The sequence below is a fragment of the Phyllobates terribilis genome, unplaced genomic scaffold (assembly GCF_046119375.1).
Source record: "Phyllobates terribilis strain yellow unplaced genomic scaffold, ASM4611937v1 Scaffold_3__8_contigs__length_932513732, whole genome shotgun sequence".
NCBI classification, from domain to species: domain Eukaryota; kingdom Metazoa; phylum Chordata; class Amphibia; order Anura; family Dendrobatidae; genus Phyllobates; species Phyllobates terribilis.
Window position 1 is genome coordinate 395,712,866 of NW_027362763.1, and position 26,375 is coordinate 395,739,240.

Consider the following 26,375-nt stretch of genomic DNA (forward strand, 5'->3'; position numbering starts at 1 on the left):
ATAGTGACATATATGTGGGCATATGTGTATTTCATATTTTTTGTGACTCAGATGCTAAGACACCTCTTCTTTTACTGTGTTGTGTCCCATAAATCATGATAAGCCTTTAATACATGATAAGCCTTTTATATATTTCTCTACTGTTCTTACTGTAGTGCTAGAAACTGGTAAAAAGTGTAAATGTTTTAATGACGGTGTTCACACTTTTAATGTAGTTTTTGGATACCTGAGTGATTCCTTGTGTTAAGTGGGTCACAGTTGAGCTTCATTTGCAATAGACACGCGGCAGAGCTCGAGCTGTGGAAGTACAAGCAATTTCCATCAAACGCCACAATGCTAAATGCAGGACATGCTTTAATAAAGTTTTATAGCCTCTTAAGACAATTTATCTGACAGATCGGCTGGTGATATTGTGTTTTGACTCGAAAATAATGCTGCTACCAAAAAAAGCGTATGCACAGACAGAATTCACATAACCTTGTCTCTGTTGTTCTCATAAGTTTTATAGATCGTTAATTGAGGCTGAGACTGGAAATCTTCAAAGGTTTTTATACTTCTAAGAGATTGACGACGTTCATCTTGGGGTTGTAAATTTACTCGTAAAGAGCATTATGGTGTGCCCCATCCTCTTCTGTTAGCGGACCACCATTTTATGTACATTATTAACACTTTTGCATTGAACACTTTTTTTTCATTTCTGATGCTTGCACTTGCTTCTGAAAACCATTTTAAAGGGGTGGGTGCTTAAAGTGGTCCTATAACACCTATAACACTGATCATACAGCTTATATGTTCTAAGGCAAGAGAAGTTGAACACGCTTATATACATAATTTTGTAGGAAGATTAAGAATAACTTGCACATTATTCATTTAACTCATGTTCATTCTGAGTTTAGGAGTCTAGTGGGCATTCCTAGTTGGGCGTTGCACACTTCTGCAAAAAAGGCTATTAATTGTTGTGAGACTACTCATTGGACTCCCCAGTAAGCATACAAAATGAGCATACCGATACAGCAAATGTACTTGACCTTTTTAATGGCTTTTGCGGTTACATGGTAAGTTAAAGGGGCTGGCTGCTACTTTTTCTTTATTGATGGCCTATATTTGGGATAGGCCTTCAATATCTGATCGGTGGGCGGTGTAATATTCGGCACCCTTGTTGCCGGTCAAAAGTACAGATTCTGCCGGATCACAGCAGCGCCAACATTTTTATAATTACTGAGGCTGGGCACTGCCGATCTACCCCCTATTCAAAAGAATAGGGGAGTGAATCTGAAGTACACTGTCAGGGGCACTATAGATTTGTGCTGTGTTCCGGCAACATCCAATCCGACTGCCGCTGGCAACCGCTGATCAACAGTGTTGTCAGCTGTTTCACCCCCATTCATCAGATATTTATGGGCTGTCCTATAGATAAACAATCAATAAAAAAAGTAGTGACCAATTTCTTTACGATATGCTTCATCGTGGTATGAAACATATTAACGTGAACCTGTCAGCTGATTCATAATGCCCAGACCTCTTGCTGCATGAATTGCAGCCAGGTATATTTTTCTCTTAAATGCTCCAGCATTTCAGAGAAAGTTTAGTTGTCAGAACCAGCTGGGGACCATAGTCAAAGACGAGACCAGTCCCACACTGTATGACAAGGAGTTGTCCAAGTAGTGCACAACTTCTTTAATGTAGGCTTTGACACTTGGTTTTCACTGTAGCTTTATCTACTGGATCTGGCTCAGTGGTTAGCACTGTTGCTTTTGCAGCACTAGGCTCAGATCCAACCAAGGACAACACCTGCGAGGAGTTTGTATGTTCTCCCCATGTTTGCGTGGGTTTCATCCCACTCTCCAAAGAAACACAATTTATGGAATTTTTGATTGTGAAACCCAATAGAGATGATGCTATTTCTCTAACCCATTTCTTATGTTTGAAGTCTGAAAACGGGACATTTTTAACAGTTTAGTTCACTAGTGCTGTCGGTGGACTTGCTTTTAAGCTATTTTTAGTTTCTTTTTCTGTAGTATTAGGCAGTTAGACAGGTTGTTCTTGTCATTAACACTGAGGCAGTAGTATATTATCCCAATGGAACAGGCAGCGACTATTCTCTGGAGGTCCTGTTCTATTCCTTCGAGTTTTACTATACAGTATTGGAAAGGGCCCAGAACAGAAGATTGAATACCCCTTCATTAGTAGGAATAATAGTCTTCTAGGCCAGTTCTTGACCTACTAATGTAGCACAGAATTATTTTGGCTTTCTCAGATGCCTCCTGTGTTCGATACGACATAGTGCCATAAATAAAATGTTTGGAGAAATTATGCTGCATTAAGGCCATTGATCTCAATCTAACAATCTGTTATATAGTATTCTAGAAAACCTAGCAGCTGCACTATCTAGGCACCTGTCAGTCCTTTTACCATTGTGAGTGGCAGGAAGCTGTAGAAAGACCTGAAAAATAATCTTGCTAGATGGGGGTCAAGCAATGTATATAGTGTACAGTACCTACTAATCCCACATTATTTCAGAGGTAATATCAAACAAATGTGTGACCATTCCTTTTGTATTCTATTACAGGGAACCTGCCTATTCTCCAGCCCCCCCTCCAAGCCTCCACCTTGTATTTATTGCTAACTTTACATCCTTCCTAACAGAACTTTATATAGTTATGTTGATTTTTTTTCATATGTCAGTTTTATAATCTAGCTTGCCATGTGCTCATTAGTGGGAGACCTGTCATGGGGGCATTGTTTTTCCCAGAGTTAGTTATCCCACTAATCATGCAATCACGCCCAGAGTGGGCGTCCATAACATGATTTGCAAGAGCAGCGTCACTGCTGACTCTCTGCAAATCTCTGCCTGACCTGATCTCTGAATCTTGGGTGTATACATCCAGCTCACTGCACATTGTCGGGGAGCAGAGATTTGCAAAGAGCCAGCAGGGGCGCTCCGCTCTTGCGAATCATGTTACTCATGCCCACAGGGGTGGGATGACTAGTGTGGGGAAAACGGCCCCACAACTAGTCCCCCACTAATTAGTACAGTCCTGCTCATCTTTGACACCCCTAAAGTTTAAGTACATAATGTTGAGTGTCTCCTGAAAAAAATGAATCAAGTTGAACATTTTTTTTGTATAGAGCACTCATGTACAAAAGAGCAAATGATAAACAATAATTTAAAACAAAACAAAAAAACAATGGGAGGGAAAAATAGAAAAACCTAAAGCTTGCTGTGTCACTGGTATTGGCACCCTTTACATTAATTTAGTATAGAAACACATTTTGACTCGCCTGTGGTAAATCACAAAAGAAATTCACCTGTGATTGTTGGTGCCCATGTGACATGAATTAGCCAAAGAATGATGACTTCAGTGTTTTAAAAGGCCAAATGGTATGTCACGTTCCTTTGTCACAATGGTGTAGACAAAGGAGCTGTCTGAGGACATCAGAACTGCTATTGGCAAACACAATACTTCCAAAGGGTATAAGGCCATCTCCAAAGACCTTGATATCCCATTTTCAACAGTGCGCAATGTTATTAAGAAGATTGCCAAGCATGGAACTGTCAAGAAACTCCCTGGACGTGGGGGAAAGAGAAAAATTGAAAAGAGATGTCTTCGAAGGTTGGTGCGAATGGTGGAAAAGACACCACGTCAAACATCCAAGTTCCCGAAGGCCAACCTGGAACAGTCTGGGGTCATGGTTTCAACAACTTCCATACGCCACACACTAAACCAAGCAGAGCTTTATGGGCGAAGACCATGGAAGAGAAACCATTGCTGGAAAAAAGGAACAACTGATCTTTGCCAAAGAGTACCTTTACAAGCCACAATCCTTCTGGGAAAATGTTCTGTGGACAGATGAAACAAAAATAGAGCTTTTTGGCAATGCAAAGCAACAGTTTGTTTACAGACTGCGCAATGAAGCTTATAAGGAAAATAACTCCTTACCAGCAGTTAAGCATGGTGGAGGATCCGTAATGCTGTTGGGTTGCTTTGCTGCATCTGGTACTGGAGGCCCTGAACGTATCATGGGAATCATGAAATCTGAGAATTCTCAAAAGATTTTAGTGCGAAATGTCCTACCCAGTGTAAGAAAACTTGGTTTGAGTCGAAGATCGTGGATCCTCCAGCAAAACAATGACCCAAAGCACACATCCAAAAGTACACAGAAATGGTTGAAAAAGAAAAAATGGACTTTTTTAAAATGGTTAGCAATGAGTCTTGACCTCAATCCCATTGAAAATCTTTGGGGTGAGCTGAAATCTTCCATTGGGAAAAAGAACCCTGCAAACATTCAAGAGCTTGAACAAACTGCAAACGAAGAGTGGGAGAAAATTCCAGCTGAGAAGTGCAAGAAGCTTATTGATGGTTACAAGAAAGGTTTGGAGGCTGTCAGCAATGCCAAAGGGTGTGCAACCAAGTATTAATTAGGGGTGCCTTTATTGCTGCACATGCTGTTTATTCTGTTTTTCTTTGAAATTGCAACACGGAAGTGGAAAAACAATGTTTTATTGTTGTATTACTTTGGACCACTAATTAAAAAATCCTGAGGATATAACTTTGGTACATTTCCATTTATTTCTTAAGATATTGTCCAGTCTATGAAAAAATATTAAGGGGTGCCAATAACGGTGAGCAGCACTGTATATCGCCACCGCAGTTATAAAATTGATTTTTAGCATCTGAAGAAAATCAAGACAATAAAATGGTCTTATTAAGAAAAGTATGATGTTAGCAATAAATACATGGCGGTTTTGTGGAACTGTGGATTCCTTTAAACTTGTATCATACTATAGAGAAGCTGTATTTAGTCCAAATCAAATTAAAAGACAAATATTTAATAGTCCTCACCTAAGTGGCAAGTTTAGGAGTGAAGAACAAAACCTTGTACTAATGGTCACTGCTGTTTTTATGTCCCTCCCCACTGCCTCTACCACTATCCTTTTGGTTGGAAATGTTTTTTAAGGGCCCTCTTTTGTAATAGATGTATACTTGGCAGCCATCGTTGTATTCATAAGGAGGATATTTTTGCGGAGATCCTTTTTATTATCGCGTACATTCAGCTTGCAGCTTCCAGCCTTATATGATTGGTGTTGATTAATATGTATAAACCTGACCTGCTTTGAAGTTGCACAGCGTTGTTGACGAGATGAGACACTTGCTCCTTTGGGATATAAAGAGAAGATTTTTTTTTTTTTTATTCTTTTGAAAAGCAAGGTGGTTTGCATGGTAAACCAAAGCCTTGTAGAGTGTATAGATCTTCTAAATGCATTTTTAGTAACCGTTTTCAAGCCAAATAAAGATGCAGAAGCATCTACAGTGCACACAAGTCATTTATACAGAACAGTGCAAAAGTCAGAGACCATCTGTATTTATTTTCCCATTAATATGACCGCATAATATAAATAACATGTTGGTGTTTTAGCATTTATTGTACCATAATAGTCGCCCATCGGCTACATCTGATCACTTCATTTGTATGAGCCCTTCACAATCGGTGCTACATGTGAGAATTAAGCGTTAATCACTGTCCCATGTCGTAGATTGATGCGTTGCTGCCAATTTATTGCTTTTGTTTTAAAGGGGCCATATGCAAGTGCTGTAGTTTTGTAGTCCTTACAAGTGTACTTGTAGTATTGTAGGGCATTGTGTAAGCAAGGTAGTAACAGAATAAAATGGAACTTGTATATACTGATTAGTATGACTTCTTTGGGCACTTCTTAGCCAGAATATTTTTTTGTGCATATTTTGTACTTTTAGATTTTTATGTTTCGAGGCACCTATAATCCAGCGTTGTTTGTACATGATTCATAATTTCTTTTTTTGATATTTTCGTTCCTTTTTACTTCCAACTTTCTCAAGAGATTTAAAATTACTGTAAAAAAATTCTTCTGATTTAAAATCCAGCTTTTAATTAACCTGAGTGTAGTGTAAGCTGTCCAGTGATGCCGGGGAGTTGTGTAATGCTGTGTGCTCGGCACTAAACGCTTATGATTCTAATGAGGCTCCTGAGGTGTGTTATAATTGTATGACTGGGTGTTTGTTCTGATTACCAAATGGAGTTATGATTATGCCGCTGTGAGCCACTCTTACGGAGGACACCTGGTGGTTGATTTGCACAGAAAAAGTGGAGGCTTGTGGACACCTATTCAGTTAGTTGCGATGGATGGACTATTTAGTGTATTTTGGGGGATTTGGCATTCCTATGTACCCAGCAGTTAAAACAGTAGGCATACAATTATGTAGTGATTTTAATGAGACTATCTTCCAGCACTTTTGTATCATTTCATAAACCTGCTGCTAAACAGAAAATGTATTTCACAGTTGTGTGAAATAACCTAATTGGGTTTGAAACTTGCAAAGCACTAGCGGCGGACCGAAGCTCAGCAGCATGTTACATGCCGACCATTATAGCAGTAGATATCCTCCAATGATGGTAGGATTTCTTCCTTTCTACTGTTAAGGGATTGCCCAAGAATGAAACAAACCCTGCTGTTTTTTAATGAGAGCAGACAAGGTTTTTTTTATAAATTGTACAGGGTCTAGCTATAGAGGTGCTGGGGTACTAGTCTCACTTGGGCCGCCTTTTGTGCCAGAGGGGGCTCAAAAACTTTCTAAATAGCATATGGTAGGTAGGGTGCCCCATTCCAGTTTCATTGCAGAGGTCGTCATGTCAAAATGCTGTCCTATAGGTTATAATTTGAAAAACACGTCAAGATGTGCTTTCAAGACCATTGAAAGGTTATGCCAACCTTTGAAAGAAAGCGGGGTACAGTGCTCGGCTATTTCTGACCATCCCATATACAATGAATGGAGCGGAGGTTGAGCATGTGCATCTTTGCTCCATTTAAGACTAGTCTCTGCAAAGTCCCGTTCTTGGCATCTCTGGGGATCACAGCGGTGTGACCCCCACACAAGGCATTATACATGGGATTCAAGATTTTCTGTTTTAAAGAGGACCTGTCACCAGGTCAAGTCACCAGGTTTTACTTTCATTCCAGGCCCATAGCTGCGGAACTGGATGGTGGATTGAAGAAAACTCTGATTACTCAGGGGAGCAGCAGGAATGAAATGCCAGCAAAAACTGGTGACAAGTTCTCGTTAATGGGTTGCCCACTACTGCACAACCCCAACCTTGTCAGTTCAAGACCTCAATTAAAATAAAGTGTATGCTCCCCTCCTGCAGTGGTGCTTGCCCAGCAATGTTGTCGCTGCTGTTCCCGGAGAGTGATGTGATTCATTGAGTCATGCGCAGGCTGCAGCCATTAATAGTCCATCAGGGCAGTGAAGGCTGCAACTAAGGAGCAGACTCTCATTGGCTTCACCTGGCACATGACACAACATCTCATGTCCCATTCCGGGCACAGCTGCACTGATATCACTGAAATGCCACCGCTGTAGGTGGGGAGTATCCGCTGTTTTTATTTTATTTGGGATCCTGAACTGGTTAGGCTTGAGTTGCGGAGCAGTGAACAACACATTTAAGTTCCCTAGCTAGACATAACAAATTTGTTAAATTGTCATTTATTGCCAATTCTCTGTCAGCTCACAGTTTATAGCAGGGACTTAAAGAAGTTGTCCACTACTTGGATACCCCCTGTTTATACCCCGCGCTTGACCCCCATAAAATAATAAAGCTTATACTTTCCTCCCATGCTGGCGCCGTTCCCGCGGTGTCAGCACTCGTGATCCTGGTGCTCCCATGCTGCTGTTGTGACTTGTGACGCCGGCACCCAATCAGCGCTGGCGTCACTGTCCCCGCCTCCTGTCAAATTGAGCATGAAGAGGAAGTGAGAGAGCAGCCAGAGCCTGAACTTCCTCTTAATCAGGGCTGTGGAGTCGGTAAGCCAAACCTGTGACTCCGACTCCTCAATTTCCCTTACACCAACTCCAGCTCCGACTCCACGACTCCGACTCCCACATATATTGCTTATATTTAAATAGACAGATAGATGAAGTCATAGAGGGATGGATAGATAGATGGAGGGATAGAGTTATAAATGAAAGGATAGATGAACGGATAGATTGAGGGATAGATAGATGGATAGATGAATACATAGAGGGATAGATAGTGTGATAGACAGATGACGGCTACAGACAGCAAATATGTGCAATGTACTATCGTTCACACATTGTACAGAGAGCACATAATCACCTACAATATTAGCATTAGTTACCTTCCTGTGACAGAGATGAGCAGTAGTACTTTTACTTTCTCACTTTCTCCAGCTCGGGGCCCAGGAATCGGATCCTGTGCAGGGCAGGCACCCCTCCCCCTCCTCTCTCTGGTGAAGACAGCTGAAGACAGGACAGAGGAGGGGAGATTGCCCCCTGCAGTCTGGAGCTGGTGCAGGACAGGAGCACTGCAGCATACAAGTGAGTCTTGATAGGTGCGTGCCCCTGCTTCTGGGGGGGGGGGGGGCAGCTGACCCCCCTGCCCCTCGCTGGCTATGGCCATGATTCACACACAGCGTTTTTGCGGATCCTTTTTTTGCAGTAAAATGTAGTGTCTCTGGGCATCCCAGCAAAGTCAATGGGTTTCAAGATATGACATTCTGACACATCGTTTTGTGAGGATCCGTATTTGGGCTCAAAAACGGATCCTCACAAAGAATGAGCATGTCAGTTTGTGCGGCGTTTTTCTAATCTGCTTTTGCTATTGAAAACATTATCTATGAGCTCAAAAACCTTTCAGGTGATGCGGTTTTTTAAAAAGCTGATCTGCTTTTGCAGCTGAAAAGCGTATCCTCAAAAAACGCAGCAAAAACGCTGTGTGTGAATGTAGCCTTAGATCAGGAATAGAACAGCCATTTATAGGACATTTCATAACTTTCCCAAATTTCAATGAAAAAATATTCAGCACATTCTGCATTGAACTACTGTATCCAATTTATTATATATTTTAGGAGTCGGACTCGGTCCATTTTATACCGACTCCGACTCCACAGCCCTGCTCTTAATGTTCGATTTGTCCGAAAACTAGGACAGTGACGCCAGCGCTGATTGGGCGGCAGTGTCGCGTGTCATAACCACACAGGAGCCCCGGAACTGCAAGTGCTGGCAACTCTGGAACGGCGCCAGCACGGGAGGAGAGTATAGGCTTTTTTATTTTATCGGGGGCAAACATTTTGATCAAGAAGGGGTTGCCCTAGTAGTGGACAACCCCTTTAATGGTAGCGCTCCCCTTTTAAATTTGAAGAATGCTCACGGAACTCATTATACATCATTTCTACAGTCCCTTGGTCAAGCACTCGTTTTTCAGCCCATCATATCTTTTGTATTAAAGAAGCCATCCCAGCCTTTAGTCTATTAAAACCTGCCAATAAAAAAGCTTCCCCCGATTGCCAATGCACCACTTATAGGTAGCCCAGGTTTAACTACCATATAGGTTAATTGCTTGTCTTCTAATGTCCATAAGCAAGCACGCAAACTAACCATACTTGTCCCCCCTAGCGCAAAACCATTCCCTTTTAACACATTCTCTGTTCCCCTCCTACTTGCATTGTTGTTCAGGGTGCTGTCATCACTTCGCATGTTCCTTCATTGGGGCTAGACTATTCTTGGACCAATGCTGACACTACAACAGCCTTTAGCTTCCAGTAGGACAATATCAATCAAATCTGACAGCTACTATATTAGTCATAAGAATGTACATTTTTCAAACCTTTCAAAGCCTGTTCTTTTATGTGCAGCCCTGTCCTTATCTGCTTTTACACTTAATAAACATTTGACATGTGCACAGAAGCCTCCACCTTTGTGCAGGGGCTGCAATCCTCATCAGATGCCAGATAAAGGGCACAAATGTAGTGTGTTACACTAGAGAATTGCAACATTGTAATACTATACATTTTGCCTATACCAAGTTACATACTGAAATACAAAGTGAAGGGGGGAGGGGCGGTTCCCATCATTTTTACATCTTTCTTTTATATCATGGGGGCAAAATTTTAAAGGGAATCTCTGTACGATCAACCCTCCTAAGCCATCTATATGGACATGCAGGTCATAGAACATTGAAAAAATGATACCTTGACATCTGTGATACAATGCCTTATTCCAGAGAAATCCATATTTTTCTTATGTAAATGAGCGGTTAAGATCTAAGGGCGGGACATAGATCTCCCTAAGTTTCTGCCTCCACAGCTTATCGTAAATGAAAGGGGGCGTTACTAGTATGAGACATGTAGATCAGGAGAGGAAACTGTCAGTCATTAAATCACCTAGGATAAAAACAATGAGCAAATATCCTGCAATAAGTAAATATAGTAAGTCGCCATGGCTCGAGATCGAGCCGAAGTCTGTTAAATAAGTAAAAATTAAGGTGGTGGATAACATGGGGTACTTGGTTGACACTATTTTGATCATAAAAGCATATAGGCCATCCCACTATGACAAGACATGCCCAATCAGGATGGTCCTAGCTCTAGTATTTCACCTGTCTATGTGCCAGCTGGCCTCAATAGATGGGGGCAGAGCAGGAAACAGGCCTGACTAGTATGCGCCTGCCTGTGGAAAGCTACATAGACAAGATGTACATCCCAAAAAGGGAGAGGCCATGAATACCAGAGTACAGAGTCCAAGGAACTAAAGCAAAGCCGAAGATAGACCGAAACACCTGTTGGTAGAAATACAATGTGTAGATGCACATTCACACTGTGGCCATTAACAGACCCTTTTCATATAAAAAAAAAATCTCGAGGCTTATTCTAAGAAGATCTCTAGGCCGGACATAGATCACCAACAGCTCATTTACATATTCCAGATAAATCCATGTTTTTCTTAAGACATTGGATCACAGATAGCAAGATATAATTTTATTCTGCATTCTACGACCTGCTTGCCCATATAGATGGCTTAGGAGGGTTGATCCTACTGGCAGATGCCCTTTAAATATTTAATTTGGTGCCGGAAAGTCCTGCAGTCTTTAAATTCTGAAAATAAATTATATTTCAGAATAGTCCTGTCCATTTTCCAAGCATGACAGTCTATTAGTTAAATGGTTTCTTATCTACTTTTTGTTAAATCTGGGTCAGTTTCTCCTATTTTAGTATATGTCACTTACTAGATTGGACCCAAGTGAAATTTCTTAACTAACTTGTAAAGAATAAAATTTCCTGAGCCTAAGTAAAGGGTTTATTCCCAGGTACATACTGTGCTAATCTTTTTTTTTTTCTTCTCTTGGAATATGTCTTAACCTGAGCTCAGTGGTGCGCTTTAGGCTTTCCATTTTCAAAGTTGGCTTATTGACATTGTAGGGGAGCACGGAGATGTCAGGTTTACTACCGAGGAGATTTAGTGCGCAGTGTGAGAACATTTCTCGGTTGCATTTTTAGCAGGAAAGGGAGCATGGGGGGATAATGGTTCCATTAAAGTGATCAACCGCACATGCAGAAATCACAAAGAATGAATGCTTTTAGATGAAACCTATTTTTGTGTGTAAATGGGTTCTGCTTCCTACGTAACCATTCCACCTTATACCTCTGGGTAATTCTCGAAGAACAACGTTCGAAATGAGGTTATGCACTCTGGTACTGCAGGGGAAAAGGCTTCTACATTGATTTATCATTACAGCCATTGTTCATGTTAAGCTCATACGTGTGATCGGGTCTCTGCTCGCTGCTCGGCAGGATAAATGTAAGAAATACTTAGCCCATAGATGCATCATTTGTAGCCACCCCGCTCTGTGCCAGAATGGTTGATAACTGCACAGTTCGGAGTTTCTCATGGTAATGTAGTAATAGCTTTTCATTCACTGCTCGCCCACAAACAATACCACACACAAGTAGCGTAGACTTCTTACTGTAGGAAATGCTTTGTACTCTTCTAAACAAGTGGCTCCCCCTGTAATGCATGTATTGGAAAGAAAGAGTATAGGAAGACAAGTCTGTTTACTGGATGCTGTATCAACGCTTTCTGAGATGAGTGGTCTCACTGCTGTGGTACCCCCCCCCCCCCAGTAATTGGCAAAATACAGCGGCAGAGACTTTTTTGACAAATGTGGCTATAGGATACAAAGGCTTAATTTCTGCCAATTTTTGTGTTCTCTGATCCCAGTAGAGGCAGATTTTTCCTTTTTAGGCACTTGCGCAGGACTTGATACTGGTGGGAACAGCTCCTGTTTGTTTCCCTCTCTGTTCTATATGGATATGAGGTTTGTAGTTGAGGTCTTCATTTCAGTGATGATCCTCTGTATGGACCTACCAGTCATAGCTTTCTGACATGAAAGTCCAGGCTCCATCTAGGCAGGGAATAATAGGAATTGGCACCCTACAACGACAACCAACCATGCTTACTGGAATGGTAGTTTTACTGTTTTGTGCACTCTTGGAGTAAAGGGGGAATTGCCGAGAATGCAACTCCAAAATGTGTGATTTACTTACTTATTGCCTTATGTGAGGTCTCGGTCATTAATTGTTGGCATTTGCACTTTAAGGGTCGGTTGATTGGGCCCAATATCCCCTGTTTATTCTACTGGATTTGGAAGAGAAATTGCAAGATAAATTGAATTAATTTTAAAGAATGTACGAAGAGATGGTGAGGCCCAAGTATTGTGTTCTGGCTGTTGTGAGCCTAGTAGATGATGATTGGGAAGCCATGTTCTACAAGGTGCCAATCTTCTAGGGCTTTTTATATATTACATTTATGCCTATATAGTGGGATATCTTGTGTCTAAGATGGAAATTCTCCACTGAAAACGTTACGTGAACGGAACTGCTCTCCTTACATGTCTGCATATTGGATGGCTTGGCCAGTGCATTTTTTCACCATGTCTGTCCAGAATTACATTTACGCTGAGCTTCTCACCATTTTCCTCTTATTTCTACCATTACTCTCGTCACTGTCGATTATAATATATCGAACAATCCGGGAAATGCAATATCTCATTGTATATGGGTGACGGTAATAATGTACACAGCTGTAAGCGCTTCCTTGTCGCTCTCTTCCAGGTGCTCTGTACCAAGTGAGAAAATGAGATCATATGTTGCTTTGCTTGCCTTGCCGTTTACTAATTCTGATCATCTGTCTTGCTTCTCTTCTTCTGTCTTTCATCTGCTCTGTACAGACGTCCTCTTCTGATGCTGTGCAGCCTTCGCCATCCTCTCCTCTGCAAGCTGCTGCCGACAAAAGCAAATTGGAGGTATCATTATCTGAAACCGCGTTCTCTGCCAATTTGGTTGTTACATCTATATTGCTTGTATTGTGTGTACCTATGTAAATATCTACATGTAAAGTTGTATTGGTTTTCAATATTATAATATTAATATTATACGCCAATGCTTTATAGTTAACAGGAGTCTGTCAGCACAAAATGACTGTTCAAGTCAAGCACAGCACCTTGTAGGGGACCTAGCCCTAGTAAAAAATGTAGGGGACCTAGCCCTAGTAAAAAATGTAGGGGACATAGCCCTAGTAAAAAAAAAAGTGTAGGGGACCTAGCCCTAGTAAAGAATGTAGGGGACCTAGCCCTAGTAAAAAATGTATTGAACATGGCCCTAGTAAAAAAATGTAGGGGACATATCCCTAGTAAAAAATATAGGGGACCTAGCCCTAGTAAAAAATGTATTGAACATAGCCCTAGTAAAGAATGTAGGGGACCTAGCCCTAGTAAAAATGTATTGAACATAGCCCTAGTAAAAAATATATTGAACATATCCCTAGTAAAAAAAAATGTAGGGGACCTAGCCCTAGTAAAAATGTATTGAACATAGCCCTACTAAAAAATATATTGAACATATCCCTAGTAAAAAAAATGTAGGGGACCTAGCCCTAGTAAAAATGTATTGAACATAGCTCTAGTAAAAAAATGTAGGGGACCTAGCCCTAGTAAAAAATGTATTGAACATAGCCCTAGTAAAAAATGTAGGGGGCCTAGCCCTAGTAAAAATGTTTTGAACATAGCCCTAGTAAAAATGTATTGAACATAGCCCTAGTAAAAAATGTAGGGGACCTAGCCCTAGTAAAAAAATGTAGGGGACCTAGCCCTAGTAAAAAATGTATTGAACATAGCCCTAGTAAAAAATGTAGGGGACCTAGCCCTAGTAAAAATGTATTGAATATAGCCCTAGTAAAAAATGTATGGGACCTAGCCCTAGTAAAAAAATGTAGGGGACCTAGACCTAGTAAAAAATGTAGGGGACCTAGACTAGAAATAGAAATGTAGGGGATCTAGCCCCAGTAAAAAATGTAGGGGACCTAGACTAGAAATAGAAATGTAGGGGATCTATCCCTAGTAAAAATGTATTGAATATAGCCCTAGCAAAAAATGTATGGGACCTAGCCCTAGTAAAAAAAATGTAGGGGACCTAGCCCTAGTAAAAATGTATTGAATATAGCCCTAGTAAAAAATGTATGGGACCTAGCCCTAGTAAAAAAATGTAGGGGACCTAGCCCTAGTAAAAAAATGTAGGGGACCTAGCCCTAGTAAAAAAATGTAGGGGACCTAGCCCTAGTAAAAAATGTAGGGGATCTAGCCCCAGTAAAAAATGTATTGAATATAGCCCTAGTAAAAAATGTAGGTGACCTAGACTAGAAATAGAAATGTAGGGGATCTAGCCCTAGTAAAAAATGTAGGGGACCTAGACTAGAAATAGAAATGTAGGGGATCTAGCCCTAGTAAAAAATGTAGGGGATCTAGCCCTAGTAAAAAATGTAGGGGATCTAGCCCTAGTAAAAAATGTAGGGGATCTAGCCCTAGTATAAAATGTAGGGGACCTAGACTAGAAATAGAAATGTAGGGGATCTAGCCCTAGTAAAAAATGTAGGGGATCTAGCCCTAGTAAAAAAAAATGTAGGGGATCTAGCCCTAGTAAAAAATGTAGGGGATCTAGCCCTAGTAAAAAATGTAGGGGACCTAGCCCTAGTAAAAAATGTAGGGGACCTAGAAATGTAGGGGTCCTAGCCCTAGTAAAAAAATGTAGGGGATCTAGCCCTAGTAAAAAATGTAGGGGACCTAGCCCTAGTAAAAAATGTAGGGGACCTAGAAATGTAGGGGTCCTAGCCCTAGTAAAAAAATGTAGGGGACCTAGAAATGTAGGGGTCCTAGCCCTAGTAAAAAAAAATGTAGGGGATCTAGCCCTAGTAAAAAATGTAGGGGACCTAGAAATGTAGGGGTCATAGCCCTAGTAAAAAAATGTAGGGGACCTAGCTCTAGTAAAAAAAAGTGTTTATCAGAAATTCTTCTTTCTTCATATATTCCAATCAGGTGCTTGGTGGCCTGTTGGGGCGAGCAGTTCAGTGCACCTTCTACCTCATATCTCCATCCTTCTCTAGCTTCTTAAAGCCAGAGCTGTCGATCAATGCACTGGGGTGCGAAAATAGATGAAAAGTGACTAGGTGGAACGCAGTGAACTGCTCAGCCATGCCAAGGGTTCACCGATCACCTCAGTAGCATCTTTGAATAAAGTAAAATTCTGCAAACATGGCAACAAATTAAAACACTAAAGGTCCGACCTTTATTAAGGCTATACCCCCTTCCGGGTGCTGTGCTTAGTTTGAGCAGTCATTTTAAGCTGTCAGACTTTCTTTAAAGAATTAATAGTTTCCAAGTATAATGAGAGATAGTTACGGTATTTAAATTCTAAACAATGATAAAAAAATATTGAAAAAATCACAATATTAAACCTATAAATGAAAGAACACCAATCTGCTAGATTTTAGTTTTGCAACATTTCTATAAAAATGAATTTAAACTGACCACTATCATGTATGTACCCATAAACCATGCTTTTTAAAGAGATCCGAAATAAATTAATAATAAAAAAGCAAGTTCTTGAACAGCTATTTTTGATATTACTATGAAAAGAAGTTCTGGTTGTCCTAATGAGGGCAAGTTTATAAGAACTTCTTCTGATGACTGTGTAACCCAGATGGACGTGTGGACTCCCAACACAGCAGGACATTTGTATCACTGCCTCTCGGAGGGTTAAATCCTAGATAAAGCATGCTTATAAACAGGCTGTTTATTATCTTTCCTGGCACTGGGACTCTCTGGATCTGTAATGTTCTTGTCCTTGTTCTGTTTGATTCCCTTGAAGTGCCTGAATTCTCTACTACTCTTGAGCTCCGCAAGAGAGAATTCTCAGTAGGTTTGTGCTGAAAGGCAGCTTCTGTCACTAGTCATCCATGTTGGGAGACAGTATGTGACACAAGTACTGTGTTTCAGCATCAAATACCTAATCTGGAATATTTATAAGTGCTGTCTACGGATTGGAGATGGCTGCTAAATCTCACATGCTACCAGTAGAAATTAGTTTTGCTGGTGGCCGTGATGCAGCAAGCATTCAGCTATTTCTGTAACATTTTTGGGTTCGTATACCCAATACACTTACTGACACTGTGTGTGTGAAATATGTATGTATTTGTTTTTGCGTAATGTGTATTTGTATATTTTTACCTATTATACATATCTTTTTGGGTAAAAATTTTTTCAGTTTGGTAACATTACATTTTTGCAGTTTTCCTTGTGTTGCACTGTCCGTTGTGGGCTGCAGAATGAGTAATCTGAGATTCTGTCAGTAAGCTCTTTCTGCTGAAGGGTTTTTAATTTTCTTTTTCTGAGCAGCTCTCTGGCTTTTGATCACATAAAAACTGAACATATATTTTTGCAAATTGGCTTCATTAAAAAAAATTCCATTGTTTGGCTTTTACAGACTACTTGTCTTCCTGTACAATGTTGGCTGCAGATTGAGTTAACTGAGAAAATCAGTCCGTGAGCTTGCTCCAAGAGGAGAGTGCACAACTATTTAATTAGTCTTTGAGCCCCTCTCAGCTCATTTATTCTTATCTGAACTTTAATGTGGTGTGTGGTTTTAAATCCGCTGAGAGTTACTCAGATAAACTCTCCATCAGAACGAGCTCACTGACTGATTCTCAACTCATTCTACAACCCACAATATAGTGTACAACACAGAGGCTATAGAAGGAAAACTGTGCAAAAATGTTATGTAACCAAATTGAAAACATATATGTATTTTTAGCCCAAAATACATGCTTTTAATTAAAATAATGTCCTGCAAGGTGAATATATACTTTTAATACATAGAATAGTGACTTTCCCGTTCTGTACACATGCCATATCGAGAGGTGAAACATACTTTAAAGTAAAAGCCTGACCGGCAAGCAACTGGTTACCATATTTAGTGTCTATAAACCCTGATGATCGGCTGTTATCAGGAGCAGCTAGATCTATTAAAGGGAGCTTGAGCTCTGATACATGCTGCCCAATCCACAGGCAGCATGTATCAGGCACTGGCTGTATGTTTTCAGCCATATATATTTAGCGCTGAAACGCTGCTGCGCTTACAAGTAAAACATACTTTTATAAACCTCCGGCGACCGAATCGTGCGAAGGCTTGTCAGACAGGCGGGTCCTCAGGGGTTTCTCCCCGCCGCTGCCCTGGCTTGATGGATCTGTCCGACTAGTCTCCTGCATGGCTCCGTCCCCGGTGGTTTTAAAAGTATGTTTTTCTTAGAAATGCCTCAAAATTTCAAAGGTAAACATTCCTAGCTGAAATCATACAGCCAGTGCCTAATGCATGCTGCCTTTGGATCGGGCAGCATGTATCAACGGTCAGGTTCCCTTTAAACTAATCCCAGGCTCCTGCCGCCAATTATGTGATAATTATAATGATGTCTGTTTGTAGCTAAACTGCCATATATATGCAGTGGTTTTGCCATAGTGATAAAGCAAAAACTTGCCATCTTGAGTGTAAAACAGTTACCCAGAGTCATCGAGTTTGTATAGTGCACTCGCAGACTCACTGACTCATGGTTTTTAAAATGTTTTACTTTCTTTCTAAAAGTACTGTAATTAGGTTTTTTTGGGGGAAGTTCTGTGATGAAAATATAAATACAGCTCATCTACCAGAGCACCAGATATATACAAATTTCTTGAGCACTGTTCATATTGGACAGTATGTGAAGATGCTTTGCATAGCATTTGTATATATTTATGTATTCATGTAAGCAGTGACTACATACACCTGTACAAAATGCTGGAAACCAGTGTAAAAACATCAAGTGTTTGTAATACTGGCTGCATTTCTGTGAACTGGAAGACTAGTATATTTAGCATATTTTACCTCAATTTGATTTGATGACCCATTGGAAAAATCACTAATGCAGAACAGATACTCAGGTAGTACCTGACGGGTTTTGTTGACCTGCTGCCAGTATGTGCCCACTGCCGCCATTTAGTGACCTTAGAAAATTATGTTCCACGAAGTATAGCACATGAACACTGATTCACTGCATCAAATTAAGAAAAAAAAAACTTTAAAATCAAAAATTACAAAAAAAATTACTCACATTTTTTAAGATCTATTAAAGGGGTCCTCCAAGAATGTAATAAAATGGCAACTGTGATCTAATTCAAACGGCACTCCATGCTACTCCATGCTAGTGATCTCAGGCTGATCTGCAGTCTGAAGAAACACAACTCCCGGGGCCTGTCTCAACTGACAGAGGAGCTCTATCATAAGCACACATACTGGTGATTTCCTGATGAAGGTCTGTGGCATCAAAAGAAATAGATCTCCTGACTGACCACAAATAATTTTTTTTCTCCAGTCTGTCCTCTGTCAGCTGAGGAGAATATTTTTTTTTTGTTCTCCTTTCACAGCCCTTTTCCTCATCTAACAGAGAGGTATGTGTGCTTACGATACAGCTCTTTGACAGTTGAGACGCAGCTCTTAGGACCTCCGTTCTGACCCATGAATATGCTACTATTTGAATTGTATGATGTGCTATTTTACTACATATTTGGAGAACCACTTTGAGGTGTTTTTAATTTTTAAATATGAAAAGAAATGCATAATGATGTATCTTAATTTATATGTTACTAGAAAGAAAAGGAGAAGAAAAGGGAAGAGAAGAAAAAGGAGAGGGAGTCTGAAAAACCAGTGAAACCTGTTGCGGTGGAAAAGGTAAGGAAGGCTTTGTGTATCAGATACCCGACAGATTGTGCAGATTCTCTGGAAGTTGACTTCTATGGCATCTACATTAAATTTTGTTGAATTAAGGCTCCATTCTGAAATATAATCTTCAAATGTGTGCAAATACTAGTATTTTTGACATTTGTTTGATTTGGTTCTCTTTATCTACTTTTAGGTCTTGTGTGAAAATCTGATATAGTTTTAGGTCAAGTGTATGCAAAAATATGGAAAATTCTGAAGGGTTCACAAACGTTCAGTCACCACTGTACTTCTTTGGCATTAAAATGGGCAATGGTGAAATTGATGAGTTCTTTTGTCTTAAAGAGGTTGTCCATTACTCTGAAAACACCTTTTGAATTCCTTTTTGTCCCCAGTAAAATCATAACACTTATACTCGCCACCGGTGGCGGCGCTATTCCAGTGGCTCTCCTGGGGCATAACAATGTCACACGATCCCTGTGATTTATCTGCGCTGGCTTCACTCTTCACTCTTTCTGGCAAATAAAGACATCCGGAGGAAGTGAGCTACGGCTGCCCTCTCACTTTCTCCAGATGTCAATTACGTCTGTAAGAGAGGAGAGTGAAACCAGCGTTGATTGGCAGCAGGGACTGCATGACATAAGAATGTCACGTGAACCTCTGGAGAGCCAGTGCAGACCATGCTTGTATGGCGCCGTCACTGAAGAGTATAAATGTAACTATTTTAGTGGGGGAAACATGGGGATTCAGAAGGGGTTGTCCGAGCTGTGGACCAACCCTTTGATGTCAGGAAGTTGAAAGAAAAGTATTGGCGATATTTGCTATTTCCTTTCTGAACTTACTGGGAGGACACGATAGAATAAGTTGGGGAGGTAAAGAGTAGATCTCATTTGATCAACACCAACTGTGGTTAAAGACACTCAGACACACTAACAATCGGTTGATTACCATTGGTCCAGTCTTTTTAAATCTGTTGAAATCTATTATCGCCTGGAGAAGTTTCGAGCAGCCAGTCACGCAAGAACAACATGTGACGAAGCAATGAATGGTGAGGTTTAGTCTGCTAGTTGTGGCACTGTGTTGTGGCTAATAGAGTAGGTTGTGCTATCTCTGTGATGTCCATATACCTATAGAGGGGTTTCGCATGGGACAATTCTTTAGTGTGTTATATTGCTGATATACACTGAATAACATTGCAGTATTTTATCCAAGTGCCAAAAGAGTATTTCAGGTTTGAAAGACAAAAAGTGAGGATTGGTTTCTGGTTTTTAAATTGTAATGTATTTGCTTTTATTTGTCTTGTGATTGATTAAATGGAAGACTTGCAGTGTTTCCAGGCTCGGTCCTTGGTAAGTGTAGGCCAGTGATGGTGGTTTTCAGCAGCACCACTTGTACAGTAATTTCCATCAAATCTACGGATTCTCATCACCCTCTCGTTTCAGCGCTTTCTTTATTAGATCTCGTCTGTACTGTGTTCACATCTATGATTAGAAAACCCCACTGTATAGTGTGAATTTATCCACCCTTCTGGAGTGTAATACATTTACTGCAGGGCAATGAATTTTTTATGTAGTGTTTGTCCAGCGTTCACCATGATCATTGTCCTAGCTAGCCAACCTGTAATGTGTGCTATACAGCCCAGTGACCATGCCGAGCCGAGCGCTGCGTTGATGTTTTCCCCCCTCCTCCTTTACAGATTACACAGCATTACTGAAAGTTGAAATTGAAAAACTTTTCCAGCTCTGTGCATTATGAATTGCTGAAGTTGAGAGTTCATTTTGTGCTTAATTTAAGCTACAGCCTTGACTTGATGGAATCTTCTTGGATACAGAAGATCCGATTATGGCGCTTATTGATTTGGCTTTGCTTTCATTGGTGCTATCTTTTAATGCATATTAAAGGTTAAAGGTATTGTGAATAGTCGTTGGTGACATGGTTAAGATTTGATAGCGTTTTCAGCAGCACTGAAGTGTGAAAAAGTAAATCAGATTGCGTTTGTTATACTGTGAAGCAGAGAGCCCAGTATCATGAACGTCTTAAGCATTGTATCGGCGTGCTACATTGGTACTATGCAGCAAAATGTTACAGTACTAGTTGTGGAAAGTAAGCGGCCCATCTGCCATTATGTAGGGCTCATTTATATAGTTTCTTAAAATATTGGGTTACTTTATAGTATATCCCACATAGCATATGTCCGTCTAGGTAGGGGGATCCGCATATAGTGGCAGATAGTAGGGCCTTGCACCAACATTGCTCAAAAGGCAAGTAAAAGCTTCAAATGTTGGGCTCTATAAAGGGGAAAAAAGTTCTTTACAGTGAAGCAAAAGTCTTTTCAGTTGTCTGGCAATATGCTTAGTACATCTTTATGTTGGTTGGGGCTTGGTTTTTCTAATATTGTGGTACAAACCCCTTGTATAACCATAGAGTTAAATTGTAAAATGACTACGAAGGTTTCTTCTGTAGCTAGCTATCAATATCTCTATCTCAGGCTAGATCATGGTTGTCACCAAGTATTTTTAATTTATTTTTTTTGCATTCATATACTAGTAAATCACTAACCATATTTTAGCTGTGTAAGGTGTTTCACCTCAGCTGAATTCCATCCAAGCATTTTGAAGGTTTCATTCTAGCCAGTTATCACGTCCAATCTGAGCATGAGTATAGTACATGTTCTTATGTGTAGATGGGAGGTCAGTCTTCAACATCCTGTGAACAAATGAATCGCATCACCTATGAAATCCATCCCAGCGGCTCTGAGAACCATCATCTTCTAGCTCAGCCTCCTGCTCTCACACAGCTGAAGATCTACAGTCCTGCTCATCGTTATTGACACCTATGAAGATTAAGTACATAATGTGGAGTATCTGCTGGAAAAAATCAATCAAGCCAAAGTTTTTTTGTATAGCGCACTCATGTTAACCCCTTCATGACCGGAGCATTTTCCGTTTTTTTGCTTTTTCGGTTTTTGCTCCCCTTGTTCCCAGAGCCATAACTTTTTTATTTTTCGGTCACTATGGCTGTGAGGGGTTATTTTTTTGTGGGATGAGTTGTACTTTTGAACGACAGCACTTATTTTTACCATATCGTGTACTGGAAAACGGGGAAAAAATTGCAAGTGCGGTGAAATTGCAAAAAAAAGTGCAATTCCACAGTTGTTTTTTGGTTGTTTTTTTTTTACCACGTTCACTGAATGCTAAAACTAACATGCTATTATTCTCCAGGTCATTACGAGTTCGTAGACACCAAACATGTATAGGATCTTTTTTTATTTAAGAGGTGAAAAAAAATCCAAAGTTTGCTTTAAAAAAAATAAATAAAAAAAAATGGTGCCATTTTCTGAGACCCGTAGAGTCTCCATTTTTCAGGATCTGAGGCTTTTATAGATACCATTTAGGGGTAGATCCGATGTTTTGATTGCCTGTTATTGCAATGTTGCGGTGACCAAAAAAACGTAATTCTGCCGTTTAGAATTTTTTTCTCGTTACACCGTTTACTGATCGGATTAATTCTCTTTTTTTATATTGATCAGGCGATTCTGAACGCGGCAGTACCAGATATGTGTCTGTGTGTTTTGTTTTTTATTATTGTTTTATTTTGAATGGGGCGAAAGGGGGGTGATTTAAACATTTATATTTTTAAAAACTTTTTTTTTTTTTTTTTTTTTGCTTGCTTCAATAGTCTCCATGGGAAACTAGAAGCAGCACTTGTCTGATCGGCTCTGCTACATACAGGCGATGAGCAGATCGCCTGTATGTAGCAGATTTGCTCACTTGTTATGAGCGCCGGCCACTGGGCAGTGCTCATACCAGTCTGGCAGTGACAACCATAGGGGTCTCCCGCAGACCCTGGATTGTCATACCAACCTATCGGTGACCCGTAATCATGTGACGGGGTCACCGACGCGCTTCCAGCTGGACAGATCAGCTGACAATATGCCCGGTTTAGCGCGGGCTCAGCGCCGGAGCCCGCGCTGAACAGGGGGTGATGACGTGGTGCGTACTATTATGTACCACATCATAAAGAGGTTAAATACAAAAGAGCAAATGATAAACAATTTAAAAAAAACAAACAATGGGAGGGAAAAATAGAAAAACCTAAAGCTTGCTGTGTCACTGGTATTGGCACCCTTTACATTAATTTAGTATGGAAACACATTTTCCACTCGCCTGTGGTAAATCACAAAAGAGATTCACCTGTCATCAACTGTCGGTGCCCATGTGACATGAATTAGCCAATGAATGATGACTTCAGTGTTTTAAAAAGCCACATGGTAGGCCCTATTCCTTTGTCACAATGTTTTAAACAAATGAGCTGTCTGAGGACATCTGAACTTCTATTAGCCAACACCAGACTTCCAAAGGGTATAAGGCCATCTCCAAAGACCTTGGTATCCCAGTTTCAACAGTGCGCAATATTAAGAAGTTTGCCAAGCATGGAACAGTCAAGAACCTCCCTGGACGTGGGGGAAAGAGGGAAAAAATTGACTGTTTTTCAAAATGGCCAGCAATGAGCCCTGACCTCAATCCCATTGAAAATCTTTGGGGCGAGCTGAAATCTGCCATTGAGAAAAAGAACCCTGCAAACATTCAAGAGCTTGAATAAACTGTAAAGGAAGAGCAGAAGAAAATTCTAGCTGAGAAGTGCAAGAAGCTTATAGATGGTTACAAGAAACGCTTGGAGGCTGTCAGCAATGCCAAAGGGTGTACCAAGTATTAATTACGGGTGCCTTTATTGCTGTTTATTCTGTTTTTCTTTGTTTTTCAACTTCCATGTTGCAATTTCAATGTTTTATTGTATCACTTTGGACCACTAATTAAAAAATCCTGAGGATAAAACTTTGGTACATTTCCATTTATTTCTGAAGATATTGTACAGTCTATGAAAAAAATGAAGGGGTGCCAATAATGGTGAGCAGCACTATGTGTCTGCCTTATAGAGACCAGTGATATAGAAGGTCAGTATTATGATTAGCTGAAACTATAAAACTGCACTCTCACAGTAAAGTGGTTGTCTTGCAGCTTTTTAATAGGGCTTCTACAGACAGGCTGAATAGCTAGCACAAAGTCGATCAGGTCCCAGTGGAGCACTGGCCTTTTCCCATTAACCTCTGTACTCGGATTTGAACTTGCTACCAGGATTAAACCCATGGCTCTTGTTGACTGATAGAGCAGGCTGGTAGGAAAGTCAAGTAGCTGGGTCATAGCCAGATGGTGTAATGAAAGCACAAAATAGTCAGAAGAAAAGTAAGTAAACTGATGGTCTGAATCCTGAACAACCACTAGAACTGCTGGAGCAAATCAGAGGTGTGGACCAGATATTGAAGTACTTATAACTGGCAGTGGGAGACAGAGATTCAGGACTTTAAATAGAGGGCAGCCCCGCCCAGGGCTCACAGCACAAATGACCATTCCATTCACATGGGGCTCCTCGGAGCTGTGGATCATGGGATTAGCAAAGGTCCCAGTGGTCGGACCCTCAGCTCTTGGAAAGAAGTCTTCCATCCATTGGATAGGGATAGCTTCTAAACTTTAGAATTCCCCTTCAATGCAAACTGACACTATAAAAACTGAAGTACCAAACTTTGTGAAAACTAAAATTTGTGTCCGTATTAAAACTTTTGGCTATGACTGTAAACAAGATCCGGGGCGACTAAAGATTCGCTCTATTTTCCCCTTTAACATTTACAGGTATAAGGCCTCTTCTTTTTTTTGTTTATCCCTGTAGGGTTTTTGCTGGCTATCCTCAGAGGACTTTTTATACCAGTTTTCTGTGGACTGCATTACTATTTTCCTTTATTTTTTACAGTGAATGTTGATGTGTGAACAGTTTTTTTTTAAGATAATATTTTACTTCCATTAGGGGTCTGCCTGAGTAAGTTATACATTTGATAAGCTGATTTATTTATTTTTTTATTGGTAATGCTTGCTTTTGAATGCAAAGCTTCGGAATTGTGGTTGGGTGTAGAAATTAAGTTGTGAGCTTTCTTATAAAAATGTTTTTTGGAAGTTTAGTATCTGATGTGCACAATATATTTTTAGATTTGTGGAGGAAGGTTAATTTTATCATTAAGCTTATATCTTTTTTTGTGTGTTAAAATTACCCAAGCTCCTAGGAGTTCAGTGTGTTCTTAAACCCGTAGCCGAGAAGGTTTTGAAGATCACCAGTTATTGTTCAGCCAAAAAGTATAAAATCTCATTATTATTTTTACCTCTCGTCTTGTTGGGCTGACAGATTAGTTCTTAACCAAAAACCATGGATATTTTCTCCACATGCTGCTGCTTTAATCCATGAAAATAACATACTTTTTGGAAAGGTAGGGAACTTCTAGTTGTTTAAATTGCATCATTTATGAGCAAAATAATTTTTTGTTCTCATCAGCGGACAGCTGTGTTAAATGTTTTATCTGCTTTATAGCTGAGCAAAAGCTGTGAAAGGGCCGTTATTATAAATATTTAAATAAGTTAATTATTTAAAGGGGTGATTTATGAAGAATTTGTATAGTATCGTATATACCAGTGTATAAGCCGAGGTACCTAATTTTACCACAAAAAAATGGGAAAACGTATTGACTCGAGTATAAGCCTACGGTGGGAAATGCAGCAGCTACTGGTAAATTTCCCCATCCTGGTAAGTATTGCCCACTCATCCCCAATCCTGGTATGCATGGCTCCTTCATCCCCAATCCTGGTATGCATGGGTCCCCTCAACCCCAATCCTGGTATGTATAGATCCCCTCATCCCCCAATCCTGGTATGCATAGGACCCCTCATCCCCCAATCCTGGAATGCATAGGACCCCTCATCCCCCAATCCTGGTATGCATAGGAGCCCTCATCCCCCAATCCTGGTATGTATAGGACCCATCACCGCCCACATAAAAAATAAACAGTTATACTCGCCTTCCTTCCTCACCTCTGCTCCAGCGCTGCGTCCTGTCTTGAGCAGCTCATGCCAACATCTGAGGCGCAGTGCGCGCTCTCAGACACTGATGTGAGCTGCTGCTGCCAGCATATTCACTCCTCCCCACATCGGGACTATGTGCGTGGAGAGGAGCGAATATGCATTCTCTTTAGTCGCGGGCACTGGGCACATGGGAGTGGAGAAGAGGGAGTATTCATTTCCCTTTAGTAGCGGGCACACCTGGAGCTGCAGCAGCGGCTACTGCATGTGCCCCGCCCCTCCGCCGCCGCAATCCGCTCTGCCGCCGCCGCAACCCCCTACTATCCACCAACAGAATTTCTATATACTCGGGTATATACCCGAGTATAAGCCGAGGGGGGCTTTTTCAGGACAAAAAATGTGCTGTAAAACTCTGCTTATACTCTAGTATATACGGGTACTTTATTGGTATGCTGTGCCACCTCAAAGCTGTTGCCTCTAAGTAAGAGCAATTGCTATGTAATACAGATTTGGTATATTTTGGGACTTATTGTTGATACCAAAAGGATAAAATAAGATTGTTGATTAGCCTA

General features: G+C 40.6%; 1 protein-coding gene across 2 annotated transcripts in view; it reads left to right on the forward strand.

The window, feature by feature from the left end:
• SMAP1 (small ArfGAP 1) overlaps positions 1-26,375 on the forward strand; it is a 287,543-nt gene that overhangs the window by 115,890 nt on the left and 145,278 nt on the right. Inside the window, exons 5-6 of one of the 2 annotated variants that reach the window (XM_073675510.1) lie at positions 13,057-13,131; positions 18,836-18,916. In XM_073675510.1, coding sequence (XP_073531611.1) covers positions 13,057-13,131; positions 18,836-18,916 — 156 coding nt within the window. The remainder of the gene's footprint in view (positions 1-13,056; positions 13,132-18,835; positions 18,917-26,375) is intronic. The other variant, XM_073675511.1, reaches the window with a different exon arrangement.